Source organism: Lacerta agilis, chromosome 15, assembly GCF_009819535.1.
Source record: "Lacerta agilis isolate rLacAgi1 chromosome 15, rLacAgi1.pri, whole genome shotgun sequence".
Lineage (NCBI taxonomy): Eukaryota > Metazoa > Chordata > Lepidosauria > Squamata > Lacertidae > Lacerta > Lacerta agilis.
This window is the reverse complement of record NC_046326.1, coordinates 41,112,632-41,130,779: the sequence shown is the minus strand read 5'-3', so window position 1 is coordinate 41,130,779 and position 18,148 is coordinate 41,112,632. Positions and strand designations below refer to the sequence as shown.

The following is an 18,148-nucleotide window of genomic DNA, read 5'->3' as shown; positions in this document are numbered from 1 at the left end:
TTCCATTATCGCACAGAGTTCAGTAACTCTCCGGGTCTCTCTCTTCTCCCCCCCCCCCCCGCCTGCCTACTCACACCGCACCCTTTTTGGCTGCAAGGGGCAATGGTGTAACTTGCAAAAGGAAAGCCGAGAAAGAGCCGCTTTGAGGTTGCTGCCACTTGCTGCCCCCTACTGGCATTCCATAGAGCAGAACGACACGGGGAGAGCTGGATGAGGCCAAGTGGGGACCACCCTGGTATTCCAGCATCCTATTCTCATAGTGGCCAGCCAGGTGCCCCTGTAGGAAACCTGCAAGCAGGACCTTTCCAGCAACTGACACACAGAAGCAGGGCAGAGCACAGCCACCCTGGCTAGGAGCCACCCACTGCCCTCTCCCCCTCCGTGGATTTGCCTCATCCTCTTTTATAGCCATGCAGGTTGACGGGCATCACTGCCTCCAGTGGGAGGGAGTTCCACAGTGCAACTGAACGTGAATAAGGGCTTTCTTTTATCTCCCAAAATTCACCGCATTGAATGGATTCAGGATGAGCCCTGTGTTTGCGTCTGTAAGAAGCTGCTTTGGATCATAGAGCTGGAGAGCTGAAGGGCTGCTTTCTCTGTCATTTGTATCCCTCCCTTCTTCGAAGGAGTTTGAGGCGTGTGTTTTCCCCGTGTTTCGTCCTCACAACAGCCCTGTGAGGTAGGCTTGCCCGCTGCACATAGCCTGGCCCAGCAATCTTTACTGCTGAGGGGGGACTCTAAAGGAGAAGAATCACTGGCCCTGCTTTGCACCCAACATAATTTCCCCTGGCTCGAAACGTTTTCCTTGAACTTTGATCGCGGCTCCTGTTCGTCTGGACGGCTCGCAGAGAATGATGTGCACAGAAACCAACCTACTGTACAAAAATTTACATCGGTTGCTCCGCCCACTTTTGCCTCTGGCCCCGCCCACCAGCGCCATGTGGCCCTCGGAAGGTTTCCCAGAAGAAATGTCGGCCCTCGGGCTGGAAAAAGCCTCCCTAACCCACCACAGATTTTTTTTATTTTTTATTTTTTTATAAGATTTTTATTATTTTGCCATAAAACAAAACAGAAACAACATTAGACATACATAAACACAATAAAAACATAGTATACAATCAACAATATAAAACACAACAATAACATACAAAAAAGAAAACTTATACAAACCTTACCAAATACCTATCTTTGTTTCTCAACTTATTTTTTACTTCTTGGGGGGACTTCCCCTGGTCCCTCCTCTGTCTTCAAAAACATATATATTCTTTAGGTAGCTTCATTTCTTTTCCCATTAACTTATGCTCATTATCTTAATGCTCTTTAAATTTATTTAAATCAATATATTCCTTAACTTGTATTCTAAATCTTAAAACCTTCTTATACAAATAGATCTATCACATCAAAAATTTCTTCTAAACCATTATAACTAGCCTTAAACTTCTAAAGCCGATTCTTCTATATATTTCTGCTCAAATATTCAAACATTCAATTTGACATACTTAGATAAATACCCTGTTTCTCCTAAAATAAGACATAGCCATAAAATAAGCCATAGCAGGATTTCTATGCATTTGCGAAATATAAGCCGTTCCCCAAAAATAAGCCATACCCCGAAAATAAGCCATAGTGACGTGGTACCTCCCATTAAAACAGCCTGGAGAGGCGTGGCTATGCAGCGTACCGATGCGACACGGTTAAAATAAGACATCCCTTGAAAATAAGCCATACTGTGTTTTGTTGAGCGAAAAAAAATATAAGACGGTGTCTTATTTTAGGAGAAACACGGTAGTCCTTAAATTTCTTCCAGTCTTGCGACACCTTCTCCTCCCTCTGGTCTCGGATTCTGGCGGTCAGGTCTGCGAGCTCCATATACTCCATCAGCTTCGTCTGCCATTCTTCAATTGTCGGTATCTCTTCACCCTTCCAAGTTCTTGCCAATAAAATTCTAGCCGCTGTCGTGGCATACATAAAGAATACTCTATCCTGACTGGGTATCTCTTCGTTGGTCATGCTCAAAAGAAATGCCTCTGGTTTCTTACAAAAGGTAATTTTCATTACCTTCTTAAGCTCATTATAAATCTTATCCCAGAAGGCTTTTACCCCTGCACACGACCACCACATATGATAAAAGGTACCTTTCGATGATTTACATTTCCAACACACATCCGACATTTTAGAATTCATTCTGGCTAACTTAACTGGTGTCAGATACCATCTATATATCATTTTCATTACATTTTCTCTTAAGCTATTACATGCAGTAAAGTTGATACCTTTCTGCCACAATCTCTCCCAGTCATCCATCATAATATTATGACCCACATCTTTTGCCCAGTCTATCATTGTTGATTTAACCAGTTCATCTTTCGTATGCCACTCTAGCAACAAATTATACATCTTGGAAAGGTTTTTAGAGTTCGATTCGATCAGTTCTGTTTCCAGTTTTGATTTTTCCACTTGAAAACCAATTTTTTTGTCTAGTTTAAATGTTTCATGTACCTGGTGGTATTGCAGCCAGTCAGGGACTTGACTTTTGACTTGATCGTAACTTTTCAACTTAAATAAGTCCCCTTCCTGCTGCAATATGTCCATATATCGTAACCAACTTGCAGACATATTTGGTCTCTTATAGGCCTTGGCCTCCACTGGTGATATCCATCTAGGAGTCTTTCTCTCCAGTAAGTCTTTATACCTAATCCAGACCTGATACAGAGATTTCCTAACTATGTGACTCTTAAAAGTTCTGTGGATTTTAACTTTGTCATACCAAAGGTATGCATGCCAACCAAACATGTTATCGTGTCCTTCCAAGTCCAACACATCTACATTCTCTAATTTAAACCAATCTTTCAACCAGCAAAAGGCCGCTGCTTCAAAATAAAGTCTTAAATCCGGCAGGGCAAAGCCTCCTCTTTCTTTAGAGTCTGTCAGAATCTTAAACTTAATTCTAGGCTTTTTGCCCTGCCATATAAACTTCGATAGGTCCCTTTGCCATATCTTAAAACAGTCCATTTTATCCAAAATCGGTATGGCTTGGAATAAAAACAGCATCCTTGGTAGGACATTCATTTTAATCGCTGCTATTCTTCCCATTAACGACAGTTTCAATCTTGTCCATATCTCCAGATCTTTCTTTATCTCTGTCCACAGTTTTTCATAATTATCTTTGTACAGGTTCACGTTTTTTGCTGTGAGATTGATACCTAGATATTTTACAGATTTAACAAAATTGAGGCCTGTGCCGTCTTGTAATCTTTGTATCTGTTCTGCACTCATATGAGTGCCTAACCCACCACAGATTTTAAAAAATGAAACAGTTTGATTAATGCAGGTCAATCAGATTAACCATTTGTTGACAAACCGGTGTCACTGGCAGATTTTAAGAGTTTTAGTCCTCCAAGAGGTAGCTGGATTCAACCCCACGTGCTGTTTACTCACCGCTGTTCTGTTTGTATTTTGCAGGAACCTGCATTCCGAGAAGAAGTTTCCAGAAGGTGTTTATCATTGCTTATTTATTTGTTATCGGGGGATTTTCCCCGACCGTTTTTTAAAAAGCCATCCAATACAACTCTGCAGACTGTACATACATTACTCATCTAGTGCAAAGAGAAGGGCACACAAACACACAACCCACCCAACACATAACTGTGCCACTCACAGCCGCAGGATATAATAGTGTTGGATGGCTTAGGCAATATTTTGAGTGATTGATCGATTGCATTTATACCCCATATTTTTCCCCCCAAGGCGGCAGATACACAGTTCTCCCTGCTCCTCATTTAATCCCCAAAACAACCCTGCAAGGTAGGTGTAGCTGAGGAAGGCATTGACTGTCCCCCAAGGTCTGTCTCCCCCCCCCAAGGCCGCCCACTGAGATTCATGGCCGAGTAGGAGAAGAATCCGTACAGTTATAGATTATTAATGAAATAATTGAAACCATTGCTGCCCTTTGGTGACATTCCAAATTGCACAGTCCAAAGGGGCCTTCCCCACCTCGCCCAACAGCAGAGCCGGCTACGGGTGTGTGAAAGTGCCGCCTGGGGTCAGGTGGGAACCCAGACCCCCACCGGCATCGCCTCCGAAACCAAGGGCTCCCCTCGACGTTGCTCTGCCACTGAGGCAGCCAGCTGCCGCCCACACCTCCTCCGATTGACGTCACCCTCTTCCCTGACCCACAATCGCCCAAGGCCCAGGGAACGCCCGCCTGGCCGCTTTAGGCTAAGCTGATTCCAAATATAGCTGCCGTTCCCGGCAGGTCTTAATTTGATCTGGCAGGCATGAGAGGCTGTCACATTAGGAGGGCTTAAGTGGGGGGCTCGGAGGGGGGGGCAGTGACGTCAGGGCCTGGAGGGCAGCCGACCCACAGTGCGTCTGTCCACAGGGACCACCTGCTCCTGTGCCTTCCTGCAAATCCCAAAATCCACCTGAGCCGTGGGCTGCAGAAAGGAGCGCTTGCTATTTTCCGAGACCCCTTTTTTTGTTTTTGGGCTCCCCGGCTCGCTCCACAAGCAGAAGGGACACACACATAACACACAAAAAATTCCCTCTCTCTCATCAATTCTGCCCCCCCCTGCAATTGCAGCTTCTGTCACTCACCCCCCATATCTAATTTGCAAGGTGGCAAAGTGGGTGTTTGATCCCAAGTGTTACGCAGCGCCTGCTATCCCAGATTATACGTCTGGCGCAGGAAGTCCCTGCCCTGTTTTCCCCCCATACCCTATATTTGAGAACTTAGAGCAGCGGTAACAAGCCTTTTTCAGCCCGAGGGCCACATTCCCTCCCCACACACCTTCTGAGGGCCGCATGCCGGTGGTGGGCAGGGCCAGATGTAAATGTGGGCGGAGCAAGGAGTGTCAATCTGACCTTTGTGCAGGAGGACACATTTACCCTCCAAAGTCAGGCGGAAACGCTGAAGGAGGTTGCGAAGCAGGGCTGGCGAGGGGGCATGGCCTGGGGAGAGCCCCAAGGGCCAGATAGAGAGGGCTGCAGGGCTACGTTTGGATCCTAGGGCCTGAGGGTCCCAAGCCCTGGGTCTTAATGGGCTATGAAAGCCCCCCCCCCAAGTTACGAGAGTAATTAAGAAACAGTCACTTTGAAACAATGCAACGGGCCATGTGTTAAGAATCAGCTTAGCACAGATTCCAGGGCCTTCTTAGAAGCCAGTCAAGGAGGAGCCCTTTGTGGGGCCACCACCACATGCACGAAAAAGACCCCGTCCCTTGTGCCCCAAAATGCAATATTTCCAGATGGCTGGACCATGGCTTGGGCTTCTGAGGCTGGTCTTGAGACCCGGGGAGGTTCATCTGGGTCTGGAATGAATGGACCAAAGTTAGTCGTATCCATTGATTTCCATTGTGTCTGCTCTGAGCGGGATAGCACTGGGCACAACCCTGGGGTGTTTCAGACAGCCTGGCCCCAGAGCTATTAAGTCCTGAATGTCGTTTATGCTGGGCCAAGTTCAAGGTGCTACTCTTAGTATATAAAGCCCTTAACAGCTTGGGACCAGTTTACCTGCAAGATCGCCTTACCCAATCTAGCCCCACTCGATACTTTGATCTGCAGAATGGGCGCGGTTACAAGTGCCATATAATGTAAGAAACGGGCCTTTTAGTGTGGCAGCGCCTGCACTTTGGAACTCCCTGCCTTTTGATATCAACCGGGCGCCTTCGCTGTACCTTTTTCGGCACCTGCCAAAAACATCGTCGTTTTGGCGAAGCCTATCCAGACACGTAGAATGTGTTTTAATGTGGCTTTTAGCTTATCACCAAATTTAATTATTTTCCTGAAGGTTTCAAACAGCTGGGGGGGGGGGCCTTCCACAAATTCTTTTTGTAAACCGCTTCGAGGTTTTCTTTACAGCCAAGCAGTCTATAAGACAGATAAAACGATGTTGCATTTGCAGAGAACGTGGCAGCAGCAAAGGGGGAAATCTCACAGCACCCCAGTATGGGTGGCCTGGCAGCCACAGACAGGGGTATTCTGGGGGAAATGAGGGTGAGGGGAGCAGGTGGGATGTCCCTATTTATCCTAGCGAAAGCAGCGCCATGGTTGTGGTGAGAAGAACAAACCAGATGTCCCTGGAGCTTGCAGATCACCTCCCAGAGTCAGATATGGCCGGGTTCGGGGTCAGACAGCGCCATCTGTTGGGAATCTCCGTTTATGACACGCCATGGGACGCATCATCCCAAGGGAGCAGCGATGCTGGCGGCCTAGAGCAGCCTCTGCTGACCTGACGCTCTCCAGCCGCCTTGGACTACAACTCCCATCAGCCCCAGCCATCCTGGGAGTTGTAGTCCAGAGCGCCTGGAGCTTGGCGAAGGCTTGACTTGGAGAGCAGCTCACAAACCGACATGTCTGGTTCTAGCGGGTTTGGGGCGGAGGGGCCGGCTTCTCCGACCCTTCTCATTCCCCACCCCAGTTGCTTTCTCTGGCCCTCAAGAGCCTTGCTAGCCACACCCTCTCGCTGTAGCATAAAACAAAGTCATAGAATCAATCAGGAAGTTGGAAAGGGACCCTGAGGCAGGAATCTCGGCTAAAGCATCCAGGACAGGTGCCTCCCAGCCTCCAAGGAAGGAGAGTCCACCACCTCCTGAAGGAGTCTGTTCCACTGGCGAACTGCTCTTGCTGTCTTCCTATCTTGAAGCCATCCTATCTCCTCTCAGTCTCCTCTTTCCCGCTAAACATACCCAACTCCCTCAACTGTTTCTCATCAAGCTTGGCTTCCAGACCCATGACCATCTTGGTCACCCTCCTCTGAACACCTTCCAGCTTGTCAACATCCTTCTTAAATTGGGGCGCCCAGAACTGGACACAGGGCTCCAGGTGGGGTCTGACCAAGGCAGAAGAGAGTGAGACTATTCCTTCCCTTGATCTGGACACTGGACTTCTGTTGATGCAGCCCAGAATAGCACTGGCTATTCGCTGCTGACTCGTGTTCAGCTTGATAGGTTTTATTGGTTATCGTAGCTTTGCATATTTTTGCGGTGGTGTTTGGTCTTCCACCTGACACAGAGTGTAAATCCTAGAAAGGAAGAAACTGAACTCAGTCGGGCTTACTTCCAAGTAGAGCATTGTGCCAGAGAAACCGATTGGAAAACAGTGGTACCTTGGTTTACAACCATAATCCGTTCTGGAGGTCCGTTTGTAAACCAAAACAGGGTGTAACCCAAGGCGCGTTTTTGCCAATGGGGCCTCCAAAATTTTTTTGTTCGTAATCCAAAAGAAAGGGGTTGTAATCCAAAAAAAGGTTGCAAACTGGGACACGCACTTCCGGGTTTGACATGTTTGTAATCCAAAACATATGCAAACCAAGGTACCACTGTAATACGGTACTATTCACTATCACACTTGCAACTGTCACACCTAAGGCTAAAATCCCCTGCCCACTTAACCTGGTAGGAAGCCCCACCTGAATGAACACCATTGAACTTACTGCCAAGTAAACAGGTGTTGGGTTGCACTGTAAAAGGTAGGACAGCACAGAAAGCTAGCTGGATCTCACCGGCTCTTTATTCTCCGTTTCCCCCACCCAGGTTGCCAAGTCCTCACCCTGGAGACGGTGAACCTTTTCCGCAAGTATATCTCCATCCTAGATGCCCCCATCAGTTACCTCCGGAGCCCAGATGTCCTGGTTGTGTTGGCAAGAAAGGATGCAGACTTAGCCAAGGTGAGAGCCATGGGATATCCAGAGTTCCTAGTGCAGCTAATAATAATAATTGTGAAACAGAAGAGGTCAGACTATTTGCCTGTTGAGGCCTGTATTGTCTCCTCTGACTGGCAGCAACTCTCCAGGGCAGAGAGTGAATCTTTCTCCTCCCCTCCTACCAGAGACCAATTTTAACTAAAGGAAATTGACTGTGTCAAATGCTTGGGAGAAGAGAGAGGTTTTAAGCGGGTGCCGGGAGTATCTTAAGGTTGGTGCTGGGCAGACCTCACTGGGGAAAGCGTTCCGCAGAACCAGGGCAGGGGCAGCAACCAAACAGGCGAGGGAAGAGAAAGGTCTGCCTCACCCAAGGCGTCCCACCGATTCCTCTGTCGGCCTGACCCCAAGTCCCAATTGAAGAGAGGGTGGTGTTCTCTTCTCCTTCCAGAGAGCCATGCAGTGCCACCGCAGCCAGCTCCTCTGGTTCCGACGCCTCTACCTGTTCTTCTCGCGCTACATGGTGATCAACTCGCTTCGCAGCCTCTGACAGGGAAGGGCCTTCTTCTCTCAGGATGCTCGGGAAATGGGCAGGAGCGAGAGAGGCTGGAGGAGGGAGGTCCTCCTTAAAACTCGCGCTGAGCCAAGGAGCAGAGCAGCACACACACCCCACCTGATCGGGTGGCACCCGCTCAGTGCAGCTGTACAAGGTCTCTGCACGAGGTCTTTCCATCCCGCTGATGCAGTCCGGTTGAGATGACGGGTGTCTGAGAAGCTAAGCACTGATCTGTGCCCGTTTCTGTGAGGGTGAGCAAGACGGAACTTTACAACGCGGCATAGATTATACGAGAGATGGGTGCGAAAGAGAGGATTTATCCTGGGATGATTTCCCTTTGCAAATGTTTAAAATGCGCCGTCTTTTTTCAAATGTGTCTTTTTATCATTCCGCTTATGCACCACTCCCTGTAAAAACACCTCAAAGCGATTTAACAATAAATGGACACAGTTGCTGAAAAGGGCAGCCTACCCCAGGCAAATAAGTAAAGTCCCAAGCAGCATGCATGGAAGACCCAGGGGTCAGCAAACGTTTTTCAGCAGGGGGCCGGTCCACCGTCCGTCAGACCTTGTGGGGGGCCGGACTATATTTGGGGGGGGATGAATGAATTCCTATGCCCCACAAATAACCCAGAGATGCATTTTAAATAAAAGGACACATTCTACTCATGTAAAAACACGCTGATTCCCGGACCATCCGTGGGCCAGATTGAGAAGGCGATTGGGCCTTGGGTTGCCTACCCATGACTCAGCCCAAACCTCTCTTTGCCCCGAACTTCGGTGGATGGTCCTTGGGTCAGTCACCCATCCTCAGCCAGACGTACCTTACAGGCTCACGTGGGGATGAAGTGGGAGCACCTTTGGTGTGCTGAACTTCTTGGAGCAAGGATGGGATAAGTCGTCCCTTCTAGATGTCTTTGGACTCCCAACTCCCATCATCCCCAACACCTGAGGCTGAAAGGTGCTGGAGGCCAAGCAAAAGCCCTGTGGAGGGCTGAAGATTCCCCAAAATGTGTCTATAGAGCCGGGTGTGGTATAATGGTTGCTAGAGTGGGAGAGACCCGAGTTCAAATCCTACTCAGCTAGGAGGCTTTCCCTCTCCCCATCTGCTGTTTCTCTCGGCCCAGTCTACCTCACAAGGTTGTGGCAGTGAGAAAATGTGGAGGAGAAGCAGGTATGTCACCTGAGGAAGGTTGGGGTAAGAATGCAAACCGATGTTTAGCCAGTCTCTAAATAAATAGATGAAAATGTGATAAAGCAGACACGATTTTAACTCACTGAGATTGCAGGAGACACACTGAGGACCTGGCCCTCAGTCCACCACCACCCCACACACACGCACAAATGCCACTACATTATTTGAGAGGGTCCCTTACTTATATCAATGTCCTCACATGCAGCATGTGCCTCAAGCCTCTCACTGATTTCAGTCTCCACATTTGCCTTATGGAGTCCCGAGATCCACGAACCCTTCAGCCCACCCATCTGGTTCTTGTGTAATTTCCTCAAGGCACACGAAGGAATGTAGGAAGCGTCCTTAGATTTAAGTTTGCATAGCTCAGTATTGTCTACACTGGCCGGCAGCAAACCTTAAGATCCTTTCTGTTCCATTCAGCTTCCAGGTCAGAGAGTTATGCAGCAGAGAGTGGCTTGTTTTACAAAAATACAAGTTTTATTTCCCAAAGGTATTTGAAACGGAGATCTCGATCTCTCTCAGCTATCCAGGACGGATGGGCTATGGGGTGTGTGTGTGAAAATGACCAGCCTAGGGGGCTTCTGCCCTTCCAGAACAGGCTGGGTCACTCTTTGGACATACTCCGGATGGTGGGGTGTCCCTTCACAGCCTTCTCCCATTCCTTGCCGTTGATGGCCTCTATGGTGACGCTGCTGACTGTCCCCTCGTCCAGGCAGTGCGGGGCTATTCCTGAGAGAAGGAGGAGAGAAGCTGCATCAGGCTAGGGGTGGTCCCTTGAACTCTTGTGGTTTTTGTCCCAGGTATGGTGAAGCTGTGGCTCTGCAGGTGCCGGATTTACATAAAAGTGACCAGTGCCGGATTTACATAACCAGTGCCGGATTTACATAAAAGTTAAACAAGCTATAGCTTGGGGGGCCCCCCAAAAAACCTGGATTTACATTTCTAAAATATAAGATTTTGTTATTGTTCAGTCGTTCAGTTGTGACCGACTCTTCGTGACCCCATGGACCAGAGCACGCCAGGCACCCCATCCTTCACTGCCTCTCGCAGTTTGGTCAAATTCATGTTAGTAGCTTCGAGAACACTGTCCAACCATCTCATCCTCTGTCGTCCCCTTCTCCTTGTGCCCTCCATCTTTCCCAACATCAGGGTCTTTTCCAGGGAGTCTTCTCTTCTCATGAGGTGGCCAAAGTACTGGAGCCTCAGCTTCAGGATATGTCCTTCCTGAAGTTGAGGCTCCAGTACTTTGGCCACCTCATATATATTTTATATTTATATATTATTTGTTTTATACAAGATAAAAACAAATAAAATAAAACCTACATACAGCAACAGTGTTTTGTGTTGTGTAGACTCCTATTTGTTATGTGCAAATGGCTTTAGATACCTATTAGGTCCATAAATTACCATATAGCATGTATTCAGCACAAAAAAACAGCGACAATTTGTTGTTGACAAAGGACAGCTGGGCATATAAAGGACCCCATTGCCTTCAGTAGCTTAGGGCCTCATCAAACCTAAATCTGACCCTGACTCTGACTCCCATCAGCCCACAACCGTCATGGCCAACCAACAGGGATTATGGGAGTTGGAGTCCAACAACCTTTCAAGGGCCACAGGACCACCACCCGACAGCAGACTCCATTCTCCAAGCGCCGGTTCTTACATAGTCAAAAGGGCACCATCCGTACGCACGATGGAGATACTGTCAGGCTTGGGAGAACCCTCCAGTTTTGCAGAAGTACAGAAATCTTTAAGAAACGCCCCTAAAAGCACCTTATTGGGACTGGGGATCTCCAGCAGCCACGGAATGCTGACTTGTCTGTTTGGGAGTGAAGGAGGGCGACTGGAATGGAGTATACTGGGAAAGGGTAGTTGGAACCCCAAGCTAGAGCGCCCCGTTGCATTGGGAGGGGAAAACTGTGCAGAAAGCAGCAAACCAAGGAAGACCCCACCACCACCACCACCCTCTCCAAGCCTCAGGCCCCCTGTGGACAACTCCCTACCGTAGCCGTCTGGGTTGGAGCGGGGCGTGTAGAAGCTCTGGACGCCACATGTCTTGCAGAAGGTGTGCTGGGCGCAGTGGGTGTTGAAGGTGTAAGTGGCGAGGCTGTCGGCCCCCTTGGCGAAAAGGACGACAACAACAGCATGACACTACTAAGCCTTTCCAGACAAGGTGCTTTTCCCCCGAGGTGCCCAAAGAGCTTGTAAGGTAGGCCCCTGTTGGATCCCTGCAATGCACTCTTTGTGAGTCTGCCCTTGAGGCTGGCCAAGGAAGCCACAGCTGGTGCAGAATTCAGCAGCCAGGAAGACCTGCTCGGTAGTGGAACGGTCTCCCCCAGGAGGTGCTGGACTCTCCTTCCTCGGAGGTTTTTGAGCAGAGGTTGGGTGGCTCTCTGCCAGGGATGCTTTAGCTGAGAGTCCTGCATTGCAAGGGGTTGGACTAGATGAATCTCAGGGTCCCTTCCAACTCTATGATTGTGTGAAAACAGGGTGCTGGACTAGCTGAGTCCAGCAGGTCTCTCCTTATGCATTAGCATACAATTCCCTGACCAACTCAGGACCAGGTTACCTGTAGGGCTACCTTCCCCTATATAGGATCATCAGGAGAGCTTGCTGATAGAAGCTGTCATCTACTGATTGTCACCTGGTGGCTGTAGGAAAGCAGGGCATGCTTTGTGGTGGCTCCTTCCACACTCTGGAATGCCCTCACCCCCCCCCTTCACCCACTGGGTCCCTCTCTGGGGTCATCAGCTGGCAACTCCTCCAGCCTCTTCATCATCCTGATCTGACCAGCCCCTCCTCTTGACTTTTGCCTCGTTTCCCTGTCATTCCGTTTCTCTTCATTTAAATTGCTTTAATGTCTGTTTGTTCCCTTGAAAACCCCTTTGAGATTTCTGCAAATGGAAGCAGTACCAGAGATACCATAAAATAAAATAAAGAATCCCATCATCGCAGGAGGAGGGAGAGAATTTGGCTTTGAGAATAGTCCAGCAGTCCTTCAGATGTTGCTGGGCTGCCAACTCCCATCATTCCACTGGGAGCTGGAGCCTTGGGACATCTGGGGGGGGGGCAACCAGAGGCTCCCCCAGGCCTGGGACAGCAGCTGCTTGCTGCGTTCATTGCCAGAGGCAAGATCCGAGGCGTCAACTTTTATCTAGACTGGCAGCCAAGTTTCTGTGCAAGTTGTTTTGCAGCCAGAGAAGTCAAAGGGCAAAGCAAAATCCTGCCTGGCACAATCAAGGGTATGATCACCATTGCAATTGGGAAAGGAGATTGGCAGAATAAGGAGCAAGGGTGGATCCAGGCCTGTCTTTGCAGTCTGGGGGTGTTGTGCGGCTGTCGGGCGCACCCTCCCCAACTCACCAAACCTACCTTCAGCAACTTGAAGTGCGAGGCAGGAACGATGAAATGCTTGTTTTGCTTCTTCACACAGATGCTGCAACTGGAAAAGGCAGGAGAGAAGGATTAAAGAAGTCAGTACTAAGTTACCTGAAAGGCCACCTGCCCCCCCCCCCACTCACATATAATCCTGCAAGATCAAACCACGCCCACCCACTCCTATGCTGACCATACAGGAGGTGTCAGCTGATGAGTGGGAGGGCAGGGTTGAATTCTGCATTAGATTTACGTCCCGGTAGGGAACAAGATCACACTGTCGAGGCAGCAGGATTCAATTCCCTCTCATCAGCTGAGCAGGGATTTACAGCCCTTTGCAAAGAGGCCCTTTGAAGTCTGTTGTGCACAAAGAGGTTTTTGCAAAGCATTTAAAACAGCTCACGTGCTCCAATTTGAGGCTCCAAAGGCTTGAACCGTGAGCACAGAGAGACTCGCAAAGGGGCGTTGCAAGTCGCCCTCCCTACCTCTTTGTCTCAAATCTTGGGAGGAAACTTGCAAAGCCTTTTCCAAGTCTCCCCACACTTCCCTTTGAAGCCTCTGAGATTGGGGACCTAAAGGAGGGGGATACTTTCACAACACTTTGTGAGTCTCCCAGAGAGCTCCCTTTTAAGACTTCAAGATCAGGGGCTTAAAAGGGGGACATGGGGAGACTTGCAAAGCAAAAGGAATTTGGACAGGTGGGCAACCCAACTCTCAAATTTGGCCTAAAAAATAGATCCTGATAAGGACCTGGCCTGCAGAGCCAAAAAGGATCACCTGTAGAAATTCTATTTGCAGCACCACACCCTACAGAATATCATAGGCCAGTGACCCAAAAAGGGGCGTTTTCTGCAGTTGCCCTCAATATTATGGGATGCCCTTCCTGCTGCCATATATGATGCAACAACCATCAGTTGCTGCAAATGCCTTCTGCCCAGGATTTCTTTGTCTCCCTAAGATTGACTCCTGTTTTAATTTCTCTGAATTCCCTGAGCTCCTGTTTTTAATTTGTGTTTTGCACGGCGCTGTGGTCTAAACCAGAGCCTAGGGCTTGCCAATCAGAAGGTCAGCGGTTCGAATCCCCGCAATGGGGTGAGCTCCCATTGCTCAGTCCCTGCTCCTGCCAATCTAGCAGTTTGAAAGCACGTCAAAGTGCAAGTAGATAAATAGGTACAGCTCCAGCAGGAAGGTAAACAGCGTTTCTGTGCGCTGCTCTGGTTCGCCGTGGTGGCTGTACACCGGCTCCCTTGGCCAATAAAGCGAGATGAGCGCCGCAACCCCAGAGTCGTCCGCGACTGGACCTAACGGTCAGGGGTCCCTTTACCTTTACCTTTATGCTACTGCTTTGCGAGTTCTACATTCTTTTTTCTGTTTTAGTGAAACAGATTTTTGAAAAATGCTTGGAAAGGATCGTTAATTCTTGAGCATCAGTTCCCCACGGGCACGAGGTTCGACATGCTCAGGGAGGTATTTGTTTCACAAAAGTATAAATTTCGGGGAAACAAAACAAACTCTGGACGTGTGAGTGCATGAGATTGGGACTGTGGGCAAAAGCGACACATTCCAGGAACCGTTCTCTGAAAGAGCAGCTCTTGTGTGACCATGCTGCTATGCCCATGAACTCGCTGTGTGTTGGTGTGCTTTCTGAACGCTTTTCGTAACCCCCCCCCCCTCCAAGTGGAAAGCGCTGGTGGAGATGGGTCGTGGATGACACTCACTTGCAATCGAAGACGTGGAGGTCGGCCGATGCCCAGACCTCAAAACGTACAGCCCCACAGTGACAGCCCCCTGTGTGCTTCACCAGCCCTTGGTACTCGCTAGAGGAAGAGAGAGGGGGAAAGAACAGAGGTTTGTTATTGCTCCTTCTAGGTCTGAATCAATGCACCTTCGCCTTGCTGGCCAATTATTTACCATTTCTGGAAGCAGTGGAACTGCAGAAGATGAACTTTGTATCTCTCACTGGGAAGGAAAAGAGAGCTGCTGGTGGTGTGATGGTTAGAGTGTCATGCTAGGAACCGGGAAAGATCACAGTTCAAACCCCCACTTGGCTATGAAGCTTACTGGGTGTGACCTTGGGCCAGTCACTGCCACTCAGCCTAACCTGCCTCACAGGGTGGTTGTGGGGATTAAAGGAAGAAAAGGAGAACCATGTACGGCACCTCGCAGGGAAAGGTGGGAAATAAATGCAATCCATCAACATTTCCAGAGCCACTGCCATCCGGTGAGCTTCTTGACGGAACAGGGATTTGAAGTCACATCTATTGACTGATAGCAAACTTGTCAAGAACATAAAAAGCTGCCTTTATACCAACTCAGGCCTGGTCCATCTTTCCCATCGCTATTAGGAGCTGCCTGGGATTGAATATGGGGCCTTCTGCATGCAAACCTTGCGCTCTGTCATAAGAGTTGTGGCCCTTCCCATAAAAGCAAAGTAAGATCCTAGTCCTCATGGTTCCGAATAAAGGGTTGAAGCAGGAACACAAGAAGCCACCTTAGTCTGAGTCAGGTCCCAGGTCCAATTCCCACAATTGCCAGGCAAAACTGGGGAAAGGCAAGTCCTGCCTGAAATCCTGGACAGCACCTGTCAATCAATTTAGACAATACTGATCAATGGGCTGATTCAGCAGAAGTATGCCTGGAGAGCTCAGTTGGTTTAGCTCCAAGGTTGCAGGTTTCAGTCCCCATATGGACTCCATGATTCTATGAAGACAGCTTTTAAAGTTCCCATTGTATTCAAATGGACTTACTCCCAGGTAAGTGGTGTTAGGACAGCAGCCTTAGAGGAGCAGGGAATCCCCACCCCCTACATTAAAAAACCCCCAATAATAATCGTGAAAACTAAAGCACTCCTCTTCCAACTCTACGATTCTATCAGGGCGAGGGGCTTCGTTTGGAAGGGTGGGGCGTCCACCTTGCATTTGAAGGAACAACCCCCCCCCCCCCAAAAATAAGGTTGGGCGCTCCAGCAGGTGCAAAAACAAGACGCTTCCCCCAAAAGGACGGCGGCGGTGGTGATTGGAGCTTTCAATGCACGGGAGCAAAAAGGCAAAGCAGGTTGCACAGGTGGGCGGGGGAGTGTCCCGGATCGGGGCCCCTCCCCTCCATCCTCTCCTCCCTTCTTACTCACAAGGTGTCCAGCAAAAGCCTTGCCGCCTCTTCGCAGCTCACCCGCTGGCGCTTCTGGAACTGCAGCCAGCGCTCCTTCTGCGCCCCCAGCGCCAGGGCGCACAGCTCGTCCGGGGCGGCGGGGGGCTCCTTGCCCGGCGGGGCCGCCTTGCCTTTGGAGGAGGCTCGATCCCGGGGGGAAGAGGGGATCGGGGCCGGAGGAGGCGGCGCGGGAGCTTTCCTCCCGCCGGACTGGGGGCCTTTCCGCGTCGCGGCAGCCGCCGGGGTCCTTTTCGCCTTCCCCATAGCTCTTTTTTTTTCCCTTCCCCTCCTCGCCACGCCGCCCCTCTTGCGCTCGCCGCCTCGGCCGCCCGGGGGCGCTCCAGAGCTGTGCCAGGGCCTCTGGTGAGGAGCCACGTGGAGGGAGAAAGGCCAGGAGGAACTGAGGGGAGGGGGGAAGTGGGGACTCCTTCGGGGGTGCCCTTTCCAAAATGCCACGGCTGGAGGAAAAAAAGCGCAGAAGGCCTTGAGACGCAGATCGACCTGACCTGTAATAATAACTATACCTTTGATGCAAGCACCTGTTGTCGACGTTTCTTGCACGGGGATTAGAACAGGGGTCAGAAAACTTTTTCAGCAGGGGGCCGGTCCAGTCCCTCAGACCTTGTGGGGGCCGGACTATATTTTGAAGGGGAAAAAATGAACAAATTCCTACGCCTTACAAATAACCCAGAGATGCATTTTAAATAAAAGCACACATTCTACTCATGTAAAAACACACTGATTCCTGGATCCTCCGTGGGCTGGATTTAGAAGGTGATTGGGCCGGATCCGGCCCCTGGGCATTAGTTTGCCTACCCATGGATTAGAACCTCCAGAAAACTTCTTATAGAATCATAGAATGATAGAGTTGGAAGAGACCCCAAGGGCCATCCAGCCCAACCCCCTGCCAAGCAGGAAACACCATCAAAGCATTCCTGACAGATGGCTGTCAAGCCTCTGCTTAAAGACCTCCAAAGAAGGAGACTCCACCACACTCCTTGGCAGCAAATTCCACTGTTGGACAGCTCTTACTGTCAGGAAGTTCTTCCTAATGTTTAGGTGGAATCTTCTTTCTTGTAGTTTGAATCCATTGCCCCGTGTCCGCTTCTCTGGAGCAGCAGAAAACAACCTTTCACCCTCCTCCAGATGACATCCTTTGATATATTTGAACATGGCTATCATATCACCCCTTAACCTTCTCTTCTCCAGGCTAAGCATACCCAGCTCCCTAAGCCGTTCCTCATAAGGCATCGGTTCCAGGCCTTGGACCATTTTGGTTGCCCTCTTCTGGACACGTTCCAGCTTGTCAGTATCCTTCTTGAACTGTGGTGCCCAGAACTGGACACAGTATTCCAGGTGAGGTCTGACCAGAGCAGAATACAGTGGTACTATTACTTCCCTTGATCTAGATGCTATACTCCTATTGATGCAGCCCAGAATTGCATTGGCTTTTTTAGCTGCTGCATCACAATGTTGACTAGTTTATGGTCTACCAAGACTCCTAGATCCTTTTCACATGTACTGCTCTCAAGCCAGGTGTCACCCATCCTGTATTTGTGCCTTTCGTTAATTGTTTTTTGCCCATGTGTAGTACCTTATTATATGATTTGGTATTATTTTATTGCATGTACAGCAGACCCATCATCTTCCTGGCAAATCTGGAACTAAACTTTATACTCAGATAGCACTGGTGTTCTTCTGTACTTGGCCTCTGTCATTTTAACCCATGTGCAACTGCGCTCATTCTATGTGCCTGTTTCATAGATCTGTTTTCCCCCCAACTTTTTATTTTCATCTGCTCCCTTTTTAATATAGTTATAAAATGAAAAATTTAAAATATATTTTAAAAATACCCCAAACTGAAAAAGTCTGTGCAAGGTTGCAGGTGCTACAGGATTCTTAATCAGACTCGTGCTAAGCAAAGTGGAGAAAGGAAACCAGCTAAAGCCACAAAAGCCTGCATTTAGCCTGGGAGGGAGAGATTAGGAGTGGGCTTGCGGGTTTATCACAAAAGGTGGTTAATCTTGTTCAAAAATGGGTTGGACACCAAGGAGGTGAAGAGATCTGTTGAGGGTTTCTAGTCATGTCTCTGAATGCCTGTAGCTAGGAGTGGGGAGAGTGGCTGTCGCACTCGGCTCCTGCTTTTTGGCTTCCTGTTGGGGAATCTGGTTGGCCACTGTGAAAATCGGGCGCTGGCCTAGTGGGCTCCCTTTGGACTGATCCTGCAACCAGGC

At 49.3% G+C, this 18,148-nt stretch overlaps 2 protein-coding genes across 4 annotated transcripts in view; one reads left to right on the top strand and one right to left on the bottom strand.

The window, feature by feature from the left end:
- PIGL (phosphatidylinositol glycan anchor biosynthesis class L) overlaps window positions 1-10,218 on the top strand; it is a 35,936-nt gene extending 25,718 nt beyond the window's left edge. Inside the window, exons 5-7 of one of the 3 annotated variants that reach the window (XM_033172113.1) lie at window positions 3,463-3,494; window positions 7,533-7,666; window positions 10,190-10,218. In XM_033172113.1, coding sequence (XP_033028004.1) covers window positions 3,463-3,494; window positions 7,533-7,666; window positions 10,190-10,198 — 175 coding nt within the window. In that variant the 3' untranslated portion in view covers window positions 10,199-10,218. Of the gene's footprint in view, window positions 1-3,462; window positions 3,495-7,532; window positions 7,667-8,090; window positions 8,693-9,879; window positions 9,963-10,189 lie in introns of those variants that run through there. The other 2 variants (XM_033172112.1, XM_033172110.1) reach the window with 2 other exon arrangements.
- Window positions 9,845-16,197, bottom strand: CENPV (centromere protein V). Its single transcript, XM_033172114.1, has 5 exons — window positions 15,895-16,197; window positions 14,486-14,584; window positions 12,765-12,834; window positions 11,396-11,510; window positions 9,845-10,118 (listed from the first exon to the last, which is right to left on the bottom strand). Exons 1-5 carry the CDS (start codon window positions 16,176-16,178, stop codon window positions 9,994-9,996), a joined length of 693 nt encoding a protein of 230 aa, XP_033028005.1. The 5' UTR covers window positions 16,179-16,197; the 3' UTR covers window positions 9,845-9,993.
- Window positions 16,198-18,148: the final 1,951 nt, after the last annotated feature.